At 38.3% G+C, this 22415-nt stretch overlaps 1 protein-coding gene across 1 annotated transcript in view; it reads left to right on the forward strand.

Moving 5' to 3' along the window:
• LOC124159040 (beta-1,3-glucan-binding protein-like) overlaps positions 1-20256 on the forward strand; it is a 66587-nt gene extending 46331 nt beyond the window's left edge. Inside the window, exons 3-7 of the mRNA XM_046534531.1 lie at positions 11111-11230; positions 12996-13123; positions 17051-17246; positions 18942-19158; positions 19668-20256. Coding sequence (XP_046390487.1) covers positions 11111-11230; positions 12996-13123; positions 17051-17246; positions 18942-19158; positions 19668-19868 — 862 coding nt within the window. The 3' untranslated portion in view covers positions 19869-20256. The remainder of the gene's footprint in view (positions 1-11110; positions 11231-12995; positions 13124-17050; positions 17247-18941; positions 19159-19667) is intronic.
• Positions 20257-22415: the final 2159 nt, after the last annotated feature.

Genomic DNA, 22415 nt, shown 5'->3' on the forward strand with positions numbered 1-22415 from the left:
GTTGAGGTGTACCGCTGGACCTCTACGGAATGATTACTTGGAGCCTCGCATGACAGTATAATTACTCCCTGTGTGGTCGCATGAATAGGAGGAAAGTTGCTCGGGAGTAACTTCCTCACGTGATTTTATGCAACTGTCGTGATTCAGGTACCGGTTGGCCCACACCGAAATTCGCTTCAAAGAACGATGACTCTGAGGTATTACTGGGAGTTAACCTGGTCGGATTTCTACAGTTGATTGGAAAAAATACTTTGTGTACAATTTTCGCTACTTACCGGTTTCGTCCAACAGCTGACAATTTAAATATTTTCACCCAATGACCTGAAGGCTTAACGATATATCAAAAACGAATCGTAGTTATAATCGTGTACTAAGTTTAGTTTTTGTCTCTGCCATTAATTTTCACAAAGCTGAGGCGGAAAGTATTCAATTTATTATCATTGATGCGGGTTCGAATACATGTCAATGCGACTCACTTTTCATGAGGAATTATTTTCTTGAGTTAATGCAATGTTTTCAATATCAGTCCTTTCTACGTATCGCTTTCTCAAGGTCAAGTTTATGGGAATGGCTGTAGCGTAAAATATTCGCCCTAAGGCAGGAAGAACTTGAGAAATCCTTCGCAGGCCGCCCATCATCGCCTAGAGGTGTGATTATGCATTACTTCATTCCAGATGAGTATTCCTCTCTTTTTCTATCGGGTAGAAAAACGTTGCATGAAAGGCTAATTGCTCACGGTGTGATTGCATGAACGGGAGGAAAGTTTCTTGAAGATAACTTCCTCATGTGATTTGATGCAAGTGTCGTAATTCCGATGCTGCAGAATTGAATTTAAGATTAATCAGTAGGCATGGCATGTGCGTTGGTAGTTATCTCGTTGGAGATAACCTAGACGACGACAGCTTGCCAAGAATAGAGGAGGCATCTCATTGTTAGTCAAAAATGAAATAAACAAAGCGAGTATATAACGTGCGAATCATGTGGAAACTAGCTCCGGATCGTAAGAACCTTGATATACCTATTTCTTCGTAATCATTACTAAATATTATCAGAGCGATCAACCAATAGTAGTAGCTTGTTATTATTTTTGTGATAAGATGTATTTTGCTTTTTCTTGGTTATGAGACTTTTATTATCATCAGAGGCATATAATGTAATTAAATTGCCAAACAAATTAAGTCGATTCATTTCAGCAGCTATGCAATTTATGAATACGTGTTGAATGTATATTTACCATGGTATTATGTGGTTCGTATTAGTGATATTGTGTGGTATGCTTTGATACCTAAAATTATAAATAATGCATATCCCTACTTATCAACATCTGAAAACCACACGTACAAATCAATTACCTTAGAAATATAAAATGGATACGCAGAAAATTTAATTTTAAACACGAAAGTTTCCGGCATACTCCAACCATTTAAACAAATAACCTAGCGACCAAATCGCTGTTTTTTTATCTTATCTGTACATTTGGTATCTTATTCATTGCAGTGAAACATCAATTCCTTCGCTGGGAACCTTTTAGTTACATAGATGTTGGTGTTTAATCATCCCCTTCTGAACTCTGTTGGCTCTCATGGTATTATTTGAAAGTCAATAGAGTGGTTGAGCTCAACCTGTCCAAAGGAAACTCTTTCCCAATATTCTGACAAAAATAGCATTCTATTTAATTTCATACCGATATTGTAACCACGTTATTGGTACCTACTTATGTATTTTATATCATTAACGTCTTATTTTGAATCTTCCTGCTGGGTGATAGAAGTATTTTCTAATGGAGTGTATTGTTATTAGACACACTATTCTTTAGATCCCCTTCGATGATGAACAAGTCGTTCTTCGAAACGTCGGGAGACATGCGGCCAATTACCTGGTGGAGAACCCGAGAAGCATTTATGCTATATTTATAAAAGAGGATGTCTGTTTGTCTTTCCGGTATGGTATGGTATTTGGAAGAGGCGACCGACATCTGAGGTCATTTGCGCCATAAGGGAAGGGTATGGAATGAAGGCTGGAGAGAAACCCGGCATCGGCATTATCCTGCTCTTAACGAAAGGAGCCAAAGGGACGACGGCTTAACGTCCCATTCGACGGACGTAGCGTTGCGCTTGCAATGTTCTCCACATAACATTCAAGTTAGGATGAGGCATTCGCTGAAAATTCTCTACCACCTCTGAGATTTGAACCCGAGGCCAAGGGGTGGGAAGCCAACACTCTAGCCACCTCACCAATCTCCCGATCCCCCCATGTTTGTCTGTCCGCTATGCATAATCATGCGGCTGCACGGATTGTAACCAAAGTTCGTACGAAGGTGTATCTCATTCTCTCGCAGCTCATAGTTCTAATTTTGGTAATGTCCGACGCGTCCTTTGCGTCGTTTAGTCGTTAGCGTTTGCTACGTCACGTCATACGTATTCTGTGGCTGGACATCCTGCCGAGTACGCAAACCTCTAGACACTCTCAAAGGGAAGGCATAACTCAGAGGATTCTACTAATCATCTCGGAGCAAACCTTTTTGCTGGTGTATGTGTTCACATGACGTTTTTGGCCTACGTACGTACGGGCACACATAACGATCAATGTTGTGGAGCGGGGTATAAGCAGATCCCGTTCCACAGAAATCTTTTTTTATTGTTGCCGTTATATGAGGGCCGTTTTTTTCAACCTCCAATGGGTCATGATCGGAAGACGAAGTGTTGATCGAAAATTATTTCATTGCTAAACGTTGTGGTCTCCTTACGACATAATCGCCTCGGCGATTGAGGAATTGGTCGTGCCTGTAGACAAGATTTACTATACCTTCTTCGTGGAATATTGCCGCCAATAACTTCCAATGAATTATACCTTTGCGCTGAAGCTCATCGACCGTTTGAAAACGCTTGCCATCTAGCCACATCTTCATTTCAGCGTAAAGATGGAAGTCCCCCGGCCCTTAGTCGGCATTGCACGGCGGGTGATCGAAAATGTCCCATTGAAATTACTCAAGGAGCAGTTGGGTTACATCAGCACTGAGCTGACGGGCATCGTCATGGATCAGAACACTTCCAGAAGTCGGCATGTCTCTTCTTTTGTTTTGAATTTGAATGGACGTAATTTTTCACACTCCAGCTACATTGCATTAAAGAAAAACTCTTTTATCGGCATAAAGGTCAAGACATGTCAATTCTGAGACCATTCGGCGAGTTTTCTGGCTGTCTCTCCGCAGTGCACAAATGTCGGGAGAATCAATTGAGGCAGTGTAGTTAATGAGTTAATGAGCTACTAACCTTAAATTAACAATTTACGGTAAGAAATGACTTGAGCGTGTGATGCGGAGGATGCGCAATTGCCCTACCTGCGAAGTACCCGCCTGTGGCTTGTATGGTGTTTTTGCTGAGATATCAGAGGTTAAAAAAAACCTCCATCGTATATTAAATCAAATATATACCATAATCTATGTTCCTTTACGTAAAAATCCTGGCATGTGACCACGAATATTACAAAAGAGGATCCTCAAGTCGACCTCTAAATGTGTTGTCAACCACCGCGCATTTTAAAGTGTTTGGAAAAGTCATTATTATTTTTTTTTCTTTTCTTGACCTTATTTTTTGGAAAAGTCGTCACTCGTGTTGCTGACGGAAAAAGTGACCTGAGTTTCAAGAGGGGAAAGGTATAATTAGGGGTGTTAACCAAAATTCATATGCATGATGATATGATCAATTCATAAAAGTTAAATGCTATTCCTCGCAATGTCAAACATTATGACGCAAAATGTTGGGAAAAGGTGAACCTCATTGCATTCGTCACTGCGACGCGGACGTTATTGAAAACCGATTAAAATGCGATCGAAGTGGCAACAGAAATCAGCCTTGTATGAGATGGAATTGGGCCTCCTCTATGCAGTCCCCTTGCATGTGACCATGATTTCTAAGTTCCAAGTTTTCCACTTCTCTGGGTAATATCCTTTGCGAGCAAAGCTGGGTATTTCGATGAGTATTTTTTACCACAATCAACGCTCGTGTCTCATCCGACGTCGCGCACCGTCTTACAAAGAGATGGTGACGTATGTTTGTGAAGTGAACTTTCTCCGTTCCGATCGGGTCGTACATCTCGGGGAGGGCGGCTGGCGTTCCCCTTCATGGCCAAGGACGCTAACCTTGACTGGAAGCGATCGCTTGTGTCGTTGCCAACTCCCTATACTGAATTCATTCTCCCACCGACTTGCTCCATTTTTCCGCCGGATCGTGTCACAATCGGAGCGTCGCGTCGCTGTGGCGTAGCCAAAGCCATCAATTACCATCCTGCCTTTGCGCGATATGCAGAACAGGTGCGAACGAATGCTAAAATGACTTCATTTCGTCGTCGGAAATACACACTAAAGATATCTTAAGGCCGGTTTACACTTGGTATGTAATTTAGCAGGTTAGAACTGCATTAATTTCTCGTTATGGCATGCAACTGCGTGTGAAATTATAATTTGTTTGTATGCGTAACAATTTTACGACCGTGTGGGTTGCAAGTGGGAATCCTCGTTCATGCTGCATGCTGGTAATTGATCACCCCCTGCCATACACTAGAGATGACTCGCAGGGCATTATGTCGATGCAAATGAATGAACGATCAAAATTAGAACGGGCTATTTTGCCATCTCACGTCCGTGCATTCTCGCATGCGTTCTTGCAATCCACCGCTTTACACATGGACGTACCAAGCGAGAGGCAGAGGGGGAGGTGCAGCTGTCCCCCGAGAAACAAAAATCGCAAAGGTATTTAAGCAAAATCAGTACTGAATTGAAACGAAAGTAATCAACAAATTTTCTTTAAACCCATGAAAAATGAAATATATTATATATATATATGACATGTAACTAAAATAAAACTATTTTTTCAAGGAAATAATATCATAAATCCCATAGCTTGCCCCCCCTAAACCATGGCTTGCCCCATCCTAGACCATAGCTTGCCCCACCCGTAGTCATGATCTGGGTACGCCCTTGGCTTTACACAATTTCTAGGCCGTACTCTTTAAGTTTATAGTTTTAGTAAGGGGAGTTAGTAAGAAGTTTAGGAAGTTAAATTCCAAGTCCCGTCATCTTTCCCCTTCCTCTTCCCCCTTTTTCACCCAGTAAAGAGTTCGGCCTTGGGGAAATCTTTTCTTTCGATTAATTAACAGCCGTATAGCGATCATTCATTTATATCGGATGAACCAGAGCGAATAAAGTTCTGCATGTAATGAGTGACTTCTAACGCAGTCACGCGCGCCGGTTTAAAGTTATTCATCACACCAATGATGAAACTGGCCGTATAATAACCATTTAGCTTGCCTTGATTTTGTGTAAACAGATATAATCAATACTGATTAAATACTATTTTATTTAATTTCGGCGTGTTATTTTCGTCATTTTTATGACACAATCACAATCTAAGCTTATATATCAAGAGAAGGAGGGAATAGACATTAGGGAATGCACTCGTAGAATTTGGTGGTTATTGAAAAATTATTTTAATAAGCACCGATTTTGCAAGAGGTCCTTTAGGGCTTACCATTTTCATTTTTTTATCATGTTTTTTTGGCAAAGGGTCCCTACCAGGATTTAAATTCCGCGCGTCATTCATAGAAGACGCTGGCTTGAACTTTTTTTATTAACTTCAGCAGAAAACATTTTGTCTTGAATTTTAGGGGTTAAAATATCCTCTTTGCTAAAATTTCTCTTCTTCCATCATGGATTCACCTTTAAACTAGATAAAAATTTACCTAATGATGAGTAACCGAATTTTTGTTAAATTATTGAGAGGGATATGCAGAAGTCGTTAAAAGGAGGGATGCGCCTTGAGCTATTAATTACGTAATTTGTTGGAATCGGTTCGAAGGAGAGATTGTTTATATGCGAGATAGAATTGAAGGTTTCACGTGAATCAATCCTCATATAGGTGTTTCCTGATTATGTTATTTGACGTGAAATTAATTGATAAAGTTCTAGTGGTGAGGTGACTTGCATTTTTTATTTCGAAAACGCCGTGAATTATACTTACAAAATGGGGAATTGTGGGGACCTGGTAGTTAAAAAAGATTTAACTGTAGAAAAAAAATTCTATTTCTTTCTTCTGACGTCATGCAAAAAGCAACCTTATGGCGTTAATGGATTGCACACTATATTGAGGACTAATTGATGATTCTTTCTTATATGCGATGATACCTCCACCCGCAAAGCCTTGGGATGCAATCAATAAAGGTTATGTTTCTGTGGGAAAGAGTTGGAGGAAAGGGAGCCGTCTTTGGCATTGGCATTTACAGTGAATCAAGGCCGTAGCCGATCGAGCGGGCAAAATACCCCCCTCCCCCGTAAATATTAAGCCATGTTTCTGTCTAAAATGAACTTTCCCGTGAACCTCCAAAGAAATCTAGAATCGGACGGAATTTGAATAAGTGAGGTCATGGTTTGAATATTGCCGTAATTGATGTAATTAGTTAGTGAAATGGTACTAAGAAGCCCATTTAAATGGTATGGTATGATAATTGTGAAACTACATTTCTATACAAAACTATAATATATTGTGAACTTAAATTATACATATATCGCATGGTATATATGACGTCCCGCCCCACACCGAAGCTGCGCGTTGGTGCCCTCCTTGACGGGAAGCGAATAATCACATACAAATAAGTCTTAACCTAAAGTTTATTTCCATGGAAAATCCCAACAAATCAATTCAATGAACAAATATTAAGTAATGAATTTGTGCGTCTAGAGTAGCCAAAATTTATGATAATACTTTTTATTATTTAGCAATTATTATTTACCTGTCACTTCTGAGAGGTCACAAAGGAATACATTTATGCACTTTTTTGGCAAATGGAATTTATCCATATCCGGATCGTTACACATATGTTCCTTACGGCAAGTTTAAATTCAAATTAATGATTTTTTGGTGGATAGACATTTGGCCAGAGACTGTGCTAAAAACCCTCTTAACATTCGGGATATCAACCCGGAGGACTAAGAATGAGGGGTATACACTAGTGACCTGATTTAAAATCTTTGAAGTGGAGCACAACTTTGACATTTTGGGTGAATTGCGAAATTGAATGCTGAATTGCGAAATTTGAAATCTGGAGAATCTCCTCGCTGATTGATAATAAAAACCGTTAACACCGCAACCTAGATCCAATGTGCTTCAGTTTGTTACAGGAAATTTTATATACTTTCAATCTTGTCTATTTCTTTTTATTCCATACCTATTAAATGTTCACATATCTATAAATTTCATCCATATCTGATCCGTTCAAACTATTTCGCCGAAACATCGAAAAGAAATTAGTGAAAGCAAGACTGTTACGAATCCTTTAATTGCTATTATCCGACATTTGAGAACCGTATTACTTTTTATGAATTTTAATGTTTTAATGAATTTTAATAATTTTCATTAACGATATTTGGAAAACATTAAATGCATCGCAATCATTTCTAATTTATTGATTCGCAAATGATAATAATAATAATTATTATTATTATAATTTATTTATTTGCCAGACGACAAGTATTGTACATACATACATTGTATATGGCATGTCATGAATACAAAATCAAGTTATATACAAAATGGCAGTTTAAATTCAAAGGCAGTTATAAAGATAAATATTCATCAACGGAGTAGAAACATTTGGATAATAAAAAGTTTTTACTCTTAGTTTTGAAAGTCGAAAAACTCATAGGAGCTTTTAGGTTCTTCGGAAGCTTGTTATAAAGCCTTAAAGTCATTGCTCTAAAGCCACAGATAGCTTTCTTAGTACGTACAAATGGGACATGCAAGTCTCCCTGCTGCCTTGTACCCTGGTTATGAATATCCGAGTGTAGTGCAAAGTCCTTAAAGTTTGAGTTGGCATATAATAAAACAGAAAGTATGTAGACACAGGGAATAGGTAGCACGCGAAGACATTTAAACAGAGGGCGACATGGGGTTCTACATAGTTTGTTTGCAATCAAACGCATAGCTCTTTTTTGGATTTTAAAAATGGTCACTAGCCTTACGATGAAGTACTTACGTGAATTCAGTACTCTAAACTCAAGTATCTCGAAGTTTTATTTGGACAATAATCTAGTCACTATCAGAGACAATACTCTGTTCACCCATTGAAATAATACTGAAGCCTGTTATTGGCCTGAGGAGCAAAATTAACTCGTTGGTTTCCATGGATATGTTGAATATCCTATCTTTTGAGATTCAGTCCGTGATTATTTTCTAATTTAAAACAGATTATATAGCTATCTTGGCAGCTTCATCAAGCAATCTGATGTTATCTCAATTTCCGTCTTGGTGTTTAATTTAGAACGAGTGTAAGATAAAAGTGACATTTGAGATACCTGGTAGCTGGTGAAATATTTTTTTTAACTTGAAAATATGGAATGAGTCCCTAAAGAAGAGATATCGTCGTAATAACATAATATAGTAATTTTATATAATTATTATTAACTTTTTAATTCATATAAAATGAATAAATCAAAATGGAATAAATAAAAAATAGAAGTTTTTATAAAATTAATATGATGTAGTAACTGTACACATGTAGGTATTCATTCCTGTTAGAGCGTTGTCTAATTAGTTTTTTTGGTTATGCAACTGTTTGGCCATCGAAATGCTGGTGGCTTTCGGCTGCCGATCCATGCAAAATCTTGTTGTTTGGTCTCGTGAGGGGACTGTCGACGAGTCGGCCAGGGAAGTTCCACGTGGAGTGCGAGGCAGTACTACCTGTCGCGCAAGGCCAACTGCTGTCTGAACTTATATTCATCTTTGAGACCCAGCAGAAGGCTGAGGAGGTGGTGGGGAGTGTAGCGAGCGTCGTAAGAATGTGAAGCAAAGAGAAGTAATCAACTGTAAAGTGTTGAAAAGACCTTCAACTGTTCAAAACTCCATTGTCCTGAGTTTTTATATTGTTTCGAGTGAAGAAAAGGACGTAAAATTATATGAATTGACGTGTCGGTACAACGCGTTGGCTGAGCATAATTGATGTTTTTTGCTAAGCTACTTCTTTCTCACATTTTTTTTAATGTTGATCATATTTTATGGGAGTAGTATTTTTTTCAGGGTTATTTTTTCCAAGTTTTTTTTGCCGTGTCATAATGCTCCAACGTAATTAGGGCTCTCAAGTCTTTTGCTGCGACGCGCCCGGTGCACCACGATTAGATTATAAGTACTTATTATTTTTATTTAAAGCAATTTTTATTATAATTAGCGTATTTTTGACTAATTTTAATCTTCATTATATCGATTTTCATTGTAGAATAGTGAACGTGGCAATATCGATCCACACGCTTGCCGCTTCGCAGCGGGCGGGCCGGCAATTGAGCACCCCTGTTCCAGACTACCATTGATTTAACTTTACGCAAGTTTCTAGGTTATTGGATCCCTTGGTCTCCCGCCGCTGATTACGGCCTTGATCCGGCCTTGATTGAAGCGATTGGCACGAAAACAAGCGATCTACCCTCGTGCAATGTGGATGCCTTGTAAACATAACAGCGGAAGTGAGTCCGTTTGTGATCGGGATGTATTTACGTTGCTTTCTTTGCGAAACCTGTTCTTTGGGTAGCTCATCATTTAAGCAACTTGTACTCGATAACCCTTCATCTTACTTGTGAGTTTAAACCAGTCAAACTAACATCGCCTTAGCGTATGAAAATATTTCATCCTGTCACATGTAATTTATTCTCTTTTACTGTTTTCAAGGAAAACTCCAATAGTGGTTGCTTCCCATAATGTCATATGTTTTTCAAGTGCATTTTACTGATCGTACAAGTGAAATAAGCAGTAAACTCTGGGGCAAATGTAATGGGGGGCCAGAGGGTCCTCCCGTCCTTCCGATATAACGAATTTTTTTAACGGCCGCCAGAAGATATGCTATTCGCCAACTAGTAGTGTTGAATTTCCTCTATTATTTTTAATCACACATTTATTTTATGTGTAAAATATTGCGGGTGTCGTTATATAAAATTACTTAATCCCCATCCTCCCCATTGATATCTCTGGTAATTTTTCCTTCCTACTCCTAATTTTCAAGGTTAGTGAGGAATCATTGTACTATGCCTTCCACTTCTTTATCCTTGAGTTTCATGATATGACTAGTAGCGCAAGATTTTCATGTCATCCGTTTTGGTTAAGGACATGAAAATCATCGTTATGTTTCCATGGAATGAATATAATTAATATTATTATTTGACATAGGTTTGGGACGGTGCACCGCGATGTAGGCAGCCCCTAGTTCGCGCATTGAAACGGAACGTACTTAATCAATAGTTTAAATTAACATGAAGAGAAAACTGAAGCATCTACAGTCAGTAATACGTTAAGCTAACATAAGACTAAGCTATCATAGTGCACCCAGGTCTAAGTAATTATAACTTTCATGTGTTCAAACGCCGTTTGTTACCCTTCATTGCATCATTTGATCTTAAATGGTATCATTCTTGATTTACGCATCTAGATGGATAAAAACAAATTATTTTAATATTAGCGAGAGAGCTGACCTCTGCCATAGAGGTAATTGAGACCTAGAGGCTGGCCTTAGAGCGTTGCAATTACGTTTGTGGAACGAATTTTGTTTTTAACTCGTCAGTTCTACCGATTTAGCCCGCGGCATTGAAATCAGAGGTAAGATTCATGTCCTTGAGGAGATTCGAAGTTCATCGAATTTTAAGTAAAGAAATGACTTTTATGCTGGAAGGAATGGGTTAGTGATTCGATTGAATTATATTAGCGAGGATGCCAAGATTTGGTGGTCAGCTTGTAACCATGTGAACCCCTCGATGTCGCATTTCGACCAATAAGTACGAGAAATTATGAGATAAAATATGAATAGCCTCTCGTAGCCTAATCCATTATGTGTTTCCCGATACCGGTAAGCTAAAACGGTAATTTAGGGTCAGAACCCACTGCTGACATCAGTGTGATGCTAATGAGTAACTTTGGATGAAAGCGCCAGTTGGCGGGAGACACCTATGGGCGTCCTTGAGAACTTTTGCTGCGGTTGAGCGGGAAAACGAAGTTGATTTGAAGCTTTCAAAATAGCGTCAGCTATAAGGAAAAAGCGTAATACAGTCACTACTTACCCAATAAAATTCTTATCTTTCCAGTTATGTTAACAATGGTGTCCTCTACATTCAGCCCACTCTTACTGCTGCAGAATATGGAGATGATTTCCTGTACAAAGGGCAGCTGCAGTATAACAACTGTAACCTGAAACCATGTGCCTCGTGAGTTTTTCATGGATTTCCTTAATTTATTTCCAAGTAATAATTAAGATACTAAGACTGATGAGTATTTTTAACTCTATTGGCTCAGTTTTTATGTCCTCAGTATTTTTTAACAACGCATACGTTGGGAGGGAGTCATATAGCTTTTTTTCATTTCATTTACACGAAAACAACTGTTTGTTGTGCCAAGCCATTGTGGTGGTCAAGTGATGACTGCGTCAAACTATTGACGTATTTACCACAGGATCTCAGTTCACTACATCCACTGCATACGGATATAAAGCATTTTAGCATTTTTATTTTGCTCATAACCTACCTCATAACATGGTGATATCCACATAGCCTCAATGTGTAGGTATTCTACCCTGTATAGAATAGAAAAGTTTCATGTTTAGTAGAGTTATTTTACTCCTCACTAATCATCTAAAACAATCTTCCTAACTACAGTATCACTCTTACCTAGCTAGATATTTTTTTATACGATACTTTTTATACACTTACTGGATACTTTAAAATATTTTATTTGCTGAAATTTGGGCTAGCCCTGTAGTATCATTTGTTTACAATCCCAGCCATCGGTATAATATATGCATAATTTAATTGTTTATTTTTCTTTGTTTATTGCTTATTCTTACATTTACGCACATTCTCTACTGTAAAAAATTGACCCTTGGCAGTCTTCGCCCAGCCAGCATGAGTGTTCTACGTAACTATTCAAATAAACTATTTTTAAAGTATACAAATTTGTTTCTGAGCTGATAAATTATCGTAGGAATTATTTCTGTCTAAATTAATGATAAATAACATTTTTAAGAACAAATATTCCAATGCGATTTTAAAATTTAAAATCTTAAAAAAACAGGTTTTAAAATTAATGCATTTGTCCTAAATTTCTAGAAGATAAAACAAAACAAATGAAATGTTTTAATTACAATTATGTTTAAAGATCACGCGAAAAAAAGCATCAGAAAATGCGTAATAGGCTGTATATAAATTTTCACATCCTCTACGACTGACGCCATTCGGCGTCACGCCAGTGTCAATCATTGAGCTGGCTGACGCCAATTGGCGTAAAACAAATAAACAAAATTAGAACTTCGCTCCTCTCCAAACTAAAATAAATTGGTGCCGCAGTAATTTGGTGCAAACCTACAAATTTGCCATAAAAAAGCCGTGTCATTCTTCAGCATACCAGGCAAAATAGGCTGCCACTAATTGAGTTTTTAAATTAATATCCCCAGTAGCCGCCAAATGTTGACCAATGTTGGCTATTCATAGGCACCCAATATTGGCTATATGTTTGCAATGAGATGAGAACCAATGAATTGGCAACATAGCCACAATCATCTTTTGGAGGGGGGTAGAGGAGAATGCGACTCTGGATTTTATTTTAGTACATAGAAAAATGAAAAAATTGATGTCTGGACACAAATAAGTGGGCCTTTAACATGAAAGTGGGAAAGATATCATGAAAAAGTGTGCACTGAGACATAAAATATTAGTGAACTGTTTGGCTAACCATTAGAAATATAATGGGGTAGCCGATATTGAGTTTCATGAGGTAACCAATCAATGTAACCAGATTGGGTAGGCTAAGAGGTTAAGTGGGGTAACCAATTTTGGGCAATTATCATCTTGGTCCAACATTGGCCCAATTTGGGCCCAATATGGTCGGCTACAGGTGCATGGTGTCATACTGACAATGGTCTAAAAATATTCTCTTTACACTGCTCCTCGATACATAGGTATTTGTTTTCATTTACAGTGCTTCTGGAAAAGACATAGTCACTCCAATTCAGTCAGCTCGTATTAGGACTCTGGGCTCTTTTGGTTTCCGCTACGGGAGAGTTGAAGTCAGGGCTCGCATGCCACGAGGGGACTGGATATGGCCAGGTATGCATATACTGATACCATTTTTTCAGCATCACCTTCATTAACAATTGATCATCTATATGCTACACGAAAATTGTAGATAATATTTTAATATTATGTCAATAAAGGTTGCTGAATTGCCATAATATCATTTTCATAGTTAATTTGTCTCCGAAATGGTATGTTGATGATATGCCTGCCAAATATTTCCATCTACCTTTATGTCATTGAACTTGTTGCTTGGGTGGCTTGGTGAACTTATTGCTATAACGTTTATATTTTGAGATCACAATTCATTCCCAATTGAAGTAATGTAAAAATTAACCTCATCTAATATTTCCCTATTCTAGGAGGTAAAACTTTTTTTCGCATAAGATTTTTTTTTACTCGGTTTAATATTTATTCATAACGCTTCATGCAAATTATTATCGAAATCTTTGAACTTTTGTTCATCAAAAAAAATACTCACGCGAAATTTTAGCAAGAGTTGCAAATTTTAGCAAGATTCAATCTACCGGGTAGCGCTTCTTCATCAGCATTCTTCCGCGAATGCAGCGTTGGGACCATTCAATCGCAACTTGGTGATTTATCTTTATGTAATGCTTCGCTCCCTCCTTATTATCCCACCACCGGACACTTATTTAAATTAAATTCGATCTAATGGTGCTTAGTCATTCCCAAAGGACGTTTTACACGGGGCACGTTATTGCACAATCAGGCCTGTGTACGAAAGCGCAGTCAAAAGGTATGTCGTGTTCGTGTAAAGAGGTGAATTGCCAGAATCCATGCGAAAATGCCACAGAATGCCATGAGATGGTAAAAAAGCCCCTGCTCTAATTTCGTTCGTGCATTCGCACTATTTCACGACGTAATGATAAATTAATGCTGTTCTAACCTGTGCCATGATGTGCCCCGTGTAAAACGGCCCTTAAAATTACCAGTGACCCTTATCTTTCACGTCTTGAATTTGACTGTAATGATTACGAGACGACACGAGTTATGCTCCGAGGGCAGCTACCACGATGTTTTTCCGAGAATGTTTTTCATTTATGGCTTCGCCCCATTCAACTCCACTCTCGATGGGCAGTCCATTGTTAGCCCAATATTATTTGCGCAGTTCACCCGAAAATATCTCGTCTTTGATCCAGTTCAAGGTCATTGTCCACGGGGGAGTCGCGAAAGAACCGTGGAATTGTTTCCTCTGACATGTCTTCAAATATGAGCTAGAGTACTCTTTTTCTGCGAAACAATAGCATTTGAAATCGCAAGGTACTGTATATATCGCGGATTCCATAATACGATATGCAGATGGCTATTTGAAACGGTGTTCGATTAAACTATTAGAAATAGTGTTCATCCAAGGATGTACATCTGCTGTCATTTTATGTCCAAATAGAATGAACATTGAAGTTTTGACGACTGAATTACCGTCCATGACTCTAAATAAATCCCTCTTTATGTAGAAAAAAATCACCGTATATTCACAGTAAACAGATAACCAGGGAAAAATTCGAAAATCTGGCCGGAATACTTTGTGGCTCACTCCGTCAGCATAACAACGATGATATTGCCAACCCCTGGACAAATTCTCATACTAACTCCAGTTCTGTTGAAGATAAAAGCTTTTCACTATGCATAGTGAAACTAGCAGTTATTGAAGGGCGAACTATGTTTTTCGTATAAACCCGCCGAGGAACAAGGCGAGTAAGTTTTGATCAGCGTGCCGCGTAAGCAGCTTTCCACCGGTGGTGGGGGAAGCCCGCGGAGTAAGTACCTGAAACAAGGCATACAGTGGTTGAATCTCCATCAAGACATGCAGTGATGTGCACAGGAGGCTTTTCAATAAATTTTTTGTTTTAATTTCGTCGGAGCGAGAGAAAGCATTAAGGTGACTATACATTCTAAAAAGTCTTCCATAGAAATCCTTCCTTCAGAATTCCGGATCAATGATCTTCTACTGTAACTTCATTTCGTTCCTTTTTAACGACGCAATTGTGATGATATTTTAGTACGTAGCCACCTACTAGGGCCGGATTTAGGGGGGTGAGGATCATAGGGGCAGTGAACATCCAACCAAATTTAATCAAAATATATTATTTCTATTGGTAGGAGTAAAGTGAGTGTATATGCAAATTCATGGCTACAAGTAACAAACGCGAGAGAAGTTTGAGTTGTATTTATCGTAGAGCTAAGAACTCCCTATAAAAAATTTACACAGGAGAACGCCCATCTTTCCCGGGGGTATTCCATACTCCCTGGACCCAGGTGATTACCCCTTCCCCCAAAGTCAATGCTCAATCCACTCCTATCACCTAACACCTCACTTTCACTAATTATCAGGACCACTGAGAAATGCAGAAAATGGAATCATCGATGTTGATAACCATCTACAATAACATTCTGACAAGGGAATATTTTGAAAAGATTATAGATATCAAAATTCTCTTAAACCGTCATCTACAAGTTACTTAAATCATATTTAATTTAACTTCCCATTGTTTAGGTGTTTTCTGAAATGTATCTTCCGACCTTTTTTGGGAAGAGCACATTAAATTGATATTTTTTTTGTTGCATGTGACACCTTTTAGTGACTTAAGACAATTAATTAAGTACATATAGATATTTTTTATTTATATAAATCTGTTCCAATTATTTCAGGCTGTGAAACCTTAAAAAAATGTCCTCATTTACTGTTTTTCCAGCTTTTGATAGACTGAACTGGGTAAAGTTATTGGATATTCTTAAGAAAATAGGTCTAGATTGGAGGGATAGGTGACTGATTCGTAATCTGTATATGGCCCAGACTACGCAAGTGAGGGTAGCGGATGGAGAATCTGGGTGGGCAAGAATGGAACGAGGAGTGAGGCAAGGCTGTCCTCTATCGCCGCTGCTCTTTAACGTGTACCCTGAAGAGATGGTAAGGGAAGCGTGGGATGAGTTAGAAGCTGGAATAAAAGTGGGAGGAATGATGTTCAAATCAGTGAGATTCGCGGATGATCAGGCGTTGATTAGCCAGTCAGCGAGGGGGCTGCAGGCTCTAGTGGATGCGTTATGCGAGCGTTGCGAGGAGTATGGGATGAGGATTAATAACAAGAAAACTTAGGTTATGCTGTTTTGTAAAGTATCATGAGCGAGGAATGTGAGACTTAAGATAAAAGTGGGTGGTGAAAAACTTGAGCAGGTTGAGCAGTTAAACTATTTAGGCAGTACATTAGAGGAAAACGGATACAGTAGTAAGGACATAAGGAAGAGAATTGCATTAGCAAAGGAGGCGTTCATGAAGAGGAAGGAGCTTCTGAGAGGATCGTTATGTAAGAGTTTAAAGAAAAGGTTAGTGAAGAGTTTGATCTGGAGTGTAGCGCTCTACGGTGCGGAAACGTGGGCATTGAGGAAAGAAAACGAGAGAAGATTGGAGGCATTCGAGATGTGGGTATGGAGAAGAATGGAGAGGGTGAAATGGATGGAGAGGAAAAGGAACGATGAAGTGCTGGATATGGTTGGCGAGGAGAGGCAGCTTTTAGATGAGGTACGGAGGAGACAGAATGTATGGATGGAGCGAATACTTAGCGGGGAGGGGATGTTGAAAATGGTGTTAGAGAGTAGAATGTTAGGGAAACAAGGGAGGGGAAGGAAAAGAATAGGAAAACAGTGAATTGATGAAGGTAGCGCTGGAAGGAAAAGGAAGCCCCCAGATCACTTCTTTAGTGCTCCATGGAAACCTACCTTAATCGGTAGAATACAGTAACATATAAAACTGTTTTTCCTCATTCTGTGTCTAACTAACCTTTAATCAAGATTCTTCAGTATATATTTGAATTAAAATGGTTTGAGTATACTACATAATTTCAAGTATCCTGTGTTGTTTTTGTTGAAGTAAATTTAATTTCAGCTAATTTTAAACTAATGGGTGCTGTACATATGCTGAGCAATCTCTTTTTTGTAATGCAGCTATTTGGATGAAACCAGTGGAAAACTTTTATGGTGGCTGGCCGGCATCTGGGGAGATTGACATAGTGGAAGTGAGGTCAAATCGTAAACTGACCACAGCAAGTGGAGTTTCTCAGGGAATTGACCGAATGGGTACAACACTGCACTTTGGGCCCAACTCATCGTACAATGTTTGGAGGTTAACTCACTGGGAAAGGTCAGTATGTTTTTCATTCACCTGTGTACTAAATGTTGCATACTATACGCTTCAGATTTCTTAATTTTCTCATTATTTCTGATTAATTTGCTAGATTGAACCTATCTATTCCAATCTCTATGAATGCTGATATGGAATGGTTATTAATGTCCAGAAAGAGAAATATTAATTCATTTCACTGCAGAAATTGCATTGGAATGTGTTGGTCTAGTTGGTGTAATGCTTGGCTACTGACTGCAGATTCCCTGTTTCATATCCTAGGTGAAGCTTTTGGAAAATTCCAAACAAAGTCCTTTCATTGCAAGGTAGTCCAGAAATAGCTATGGCTAGCCCCCAACTCTGAATGTGTGACATGCACATTCCTGTGGCTTATTGCCAGTCTGGGGTGAGGTCTAAACTCACCTATCAAAACCGAATTTTGGGTGGAATCAATGAGCGAGAATTAGAGATTAAATTTATTCATTTTGAAACTGCGATAATTTTTAGGGAGATATTTTCATTCCTATGTTTAATTCTTCATTATTGATTATATCACTACTATTATCATCTGCTGGGACGATCTTGAGTTTGGAACCTGTTTCACATCGTACTTTTTACCCCTCGAATGGTCTAGTTGAGTGCTGCTGCAATAGTCTGCCTACTATTTCAGCGTCAGATTTATAGGCATACACATTTTATTAGTGCCCCCAAGGCTTGTTATTAAATTCCTGGTCTGATGATTTTTCCTGGTGACAATTTGTCTTAAAGTCACATGTTGCTATTGCACCAGAGTTGAAATTATCATTAGCCCTCAGTCAGCGGGAACATTTTTATACCTTTTGCACACTAGCTGTGGGAAAATTTTTTCAAACATTTGACCATTGCAAGATTACCTGCAGCATTCTCCCAAAATTTTTATTGCTACCAGATATCTTGCACTAAAGCACTTGCCCTCACCACAGGGATCACTTAAGGGCTTAACTCTCAGGGGCCTTACGGCAGGGTGCCTTTTGGGATTTCCAATCATACTGCCCATTTCCTATTGTTTCCTTCTTGATCTATGCTGTTCATGTGCCTACAACAAGTGCCCAAATGAAGGCCCATCCCTTGGTAAAGAAGAAGAAAGAGTCGCCCCATTATAAGGGTTCACTCCCAGCAAGACACTTGGCCAGGCTAGAGGGGAAAAATATTTCTTGCTTCTCTCCCACTCTGACTGGTAACTAAAATCATGAAATCCTCTAGCCCAAGGGTTAGCATATTTTTCTTGAGTTGAGTCTTTAGGTGTAAATTTTGCAGTTAACTCTAAACAAAATTTCCTACACTCAATGTTTGAGTTCCATTGTAATTTTCTTGGCATAAACTTTTGAGAGATCTGTAACCATCATCATTAGGTCTGTAGTATGTGCTTCTCTGAAAAATTAGGTAGTAGATTGTCGATACCTATTTATGTCTTGATTTTTGGTAAGTTAGCTTTTCAATTCTTGAAGAACCTATGACATTGTTGACATTATAATAATGAATAAATTATATATTGTACTTTATTTTTTGAGGGTCTCATATCAATAGGTTGGGAACAATATAATGGTGTTAAAAATTTCTTATATACTATCTTAAATGGTTGCAGAGTAAGAAAATAGAGCCATGGATAATACCTACCTTTCCTTGATTTATATCCCCTGCTCACCCACCAAAATTCTCACTTCATATTCTCCACAGGAGCCTGGAGGATGTTGGTGGAGACTACAGTGATGGATTTCACATATATGAGATGTCATGGACTGAAAAGAAAATAGAATTCTTTGTTGACAAGACATACCTGGGAGGTATTGATGCTCCACAGGGAGGTTTCTGGAAGTTAGGAGGCTTTGATGAAAATCCTGGTGGCAAAAACATTTGGGAAAATGGAGGTCCAATGGCACCATTTGATAGACAGGTAAGAGAATGATTTAATTCAGACAATTCTGTTAACTGCACATATATTCCCCAGGTTTTACATGGAATTATTCAGAAATTATGTGTATGGAGAGGAAAATATTATATAAATTTCTGAAAAAAATTTTGATAGTGTAAATTATTCTATTTCGGCTGATATTCTGGCCCCAATATCAATGAATTGGTTCTTTCTATAAAGTTTAAATGAATTTCAGGTTGGTTAAGGTTTTCACCAATGTAGTCACTTGCCTGAGACAGTAATATATATCACATGTTGTTATTTTTCCCATATGCATAATGTGGTTTGATGAAAAGAGGATTCATGAAGCAGAAAGGCTCTTCTTCTTGTTGATTTTTGGAATATGATCAGTTGCCCCAATCAGCCAATTAAGTCTACTAGATTAAATATGAAAGCAATTATAATCAGATCTTGGCATTGTACTATTTCATGTGCTGTGTGGTGGGATATAAATGCCTTCATAGTACATATTCCCTTTATTTCCATTTCAGTTCTTTTTTGTCCTCAATGTTGCTGTTGGGGGTCGATTTTTCCCTGATGGATGGAAAAATTATCCCTATCCTAAACCATGGAACTGGACATCACCGCATCCAATGCAGGACTTCTGGGAAAAGAGAAATTGGTGGTTGCCCACTTGGGATCCAGTGGGATCTTCAATGTGGGTGGATTATATTAGAGTGTACGATTCTTGATCTCAACAAAAGGTGCCTTTGGCTCACAGTCATGGTCTCAATGAAGAAGTGCCAAGCAACAACCTTGGTGGACAGTTACAAGTGATTACGCTTAGGGCCAATACGACTAAGTGACCCACATTTGTTGGAAATAATTGACTATTGTGATGTTGGAGAGTTTTTTTCTGTAGTTGTTAGCTATTGTACAAATTTTGACAGTGATGTAGGTGTAAGGTGTTTATCCCTGGTGTTCACTTATAAAATTGGGATAAAAAAGAAGAAACTTTGTTTTACATTTTTACATTATGTGAGTTGCATGCATATGGGAAATATGTTGGCAACTGAGGTTCTAAACCTCAATTTAAATGTGATATGTACCTTGTAAAAATAAAAAAGTTTTACAACTATACTACCTACCTCGTGTTGTTATGCAATGAAGCATCACTACCTTAAGAGCTTCAAACATTAGTCAGTTTTATCTTGCATGATATTGGCTAATTCAACAACTTATTTTGAGGCGGTTGTTAATTTAAATTATGAAAATAGGACTATGAAATTTTTTTTTTCTGAGGTTGAGGCTGTAGTGATGGCTTCCCACTAAGACAGTTCAGGTTCAAAAATTGTTGTTGGAAGATCTTTTTCAGAGACTGCCATTCCCTTCTTGAGTGCTCTGTGGAGGCCTCGGCATTTGGATGGGATTTGAAGCCTTGAACTCTTTTGCACCTTTCACTAATAGTGAGCAAATGCCAATATGTACCAAGTTTCCCCCCTCCATTCCATATTCTCTCCTCCATATACCATACCGACCACGCCTTTTTTTCTTTAAAATCCTTGTATGTAAATCTTAGTAAGGAGCCCATATAAATTAAATCTAATGCCCATCAACAGCTTTAAATATGAAAATTGCTATCTTATTTCATTTCTGATAGAATAGCTCCTATCATGCTCTATTTGCAGGGCCATAGCCAGGATTATTGGCTAAGGGGGACAGACAGGTCATTAGGTCAGGCAACAAGTATACATTACCGAGCATAATGAATTCAATTTTAAAATGCTTTCAGTTCAAGTTGTCCAGGTCAGGTAATAATTCTTCCAAGTCAGGCAGCACCTGGCCTGGTCCTCCCTGGCAGCAACCCTGTCTATTTGTGTTGATTTTTTATTTCCCATAGTGTGTTGAATTCACCATTAATTGTGATATTCCTGATTACCTTGAACACTAGATTACTTGACGAGCATTGAGAGGCTGATTTGCAGGTAATGCATGGGGAATGATTGCCCTGACCCCTCTCTTTAGCTCTCATGAGTTTTTTTCCAACCTTTCAGATGCATCAAACAATGTTGTCTATAGCTTCCCTAGTAACACATTCTGTTGGCCCAAAATGTCCCCAATGCTTTTCCATCGATGCCTACCAAAGAATAACTTTGGGCCAACAGACTCTGTTATTACTAAAAAAGTACGGTTTTTACTATGGTTGATTACCATGGTCGTCATTGCATTCATTTTAATCCAGTACAGTGTGATACTGTCTACAATATGAAATGTTTTTCAGTACAAACATGCCAGCAATGGTGTGTAATATGCTGTGTACTCTCTCCTCTGTAATATAGACAATGCATCATCATTATTAGTCAACATCCTAAGATTGGTTTGATGCAGCTCACCATTCCTCTCCTACCTTCTAGTCTTCTCATAATAAGGTATTTCTTCACTTTTACATCCTTTATAACCTGTTCTATATAACTCATTCAGGGCCATCCCTTGCCCTCCTTCCCTTCCACTTGTCCTACAATTTTTATCATTATTAATAATTATAATTATTATCATCAGGCCATCATATCTCTTAATATGACCAACTGTACGACCAATGAGAATTGATACAGAGGGGGTTAGTTTTACGTCTGAGCCCCTCTAATCCTCCTACCAAGAAACATTAATAGAAAAAAATTTAAAAAATTATATCAACTAATTTAACTTTACTCCTCTTTTGGTGATGGACAATGCCTTTGAAAGAGAATGAAAAAAGATACCTGATGATTTGGGCGTTGTGAGCATGAATAATCAGCAGAGCATCTTAGGTAAAAAAGTATTGGACAGAATTATTCCAAAAATAAGGGCATTCTATAGAGATAAAATTGGAACCTAAATATTTTGGAAAGCTAATACAGCATGATTCTCAAGAAAAATTTTCAGTCCCCTCCACTAAGCATGCTTTCCTCTAAAGTATGTGCTGACAAATCAGCTGGAGCATCCATAGTAAAGATATTACCTTCACGGCTTCCAAAGTGTGAATGGATTCTTGGAGCCATGATAGATAAATCCATACATGAGCACAACCATTGTTTCTGAGGGACATATCTCACACAGCATTAATGTTCATTCTAATGTGTGACAATGATTGCTCCGGAAGGTTGTATTGAAATGAAGTGGATATAAAGTCTATTGTGACTTAACGAATCACATTTCTTGAGGTGAAGGAGAGTGAAATCCTTACATGAGATCTGCTTGGTCATATTATTTTCCTGAAGTTGCCACACTTAAGTATGAGGCTAGTAATCTTTTAGAATCAT

This window comes from Ischnura elegans, chromosome 5, assembly GCF_921293095.1.
Source record: "Ischnura elegans chromosome 5, ioIscEleg1.1, whole genome shotgun sequence".
Classification (NCBI taxonomy): domain Eukaryota; kingdom Metazoa; phylum Arthropoda; class Insecta; order Odonata; family Coenagrionidae; genus Ischnura; species Ischnura elegans.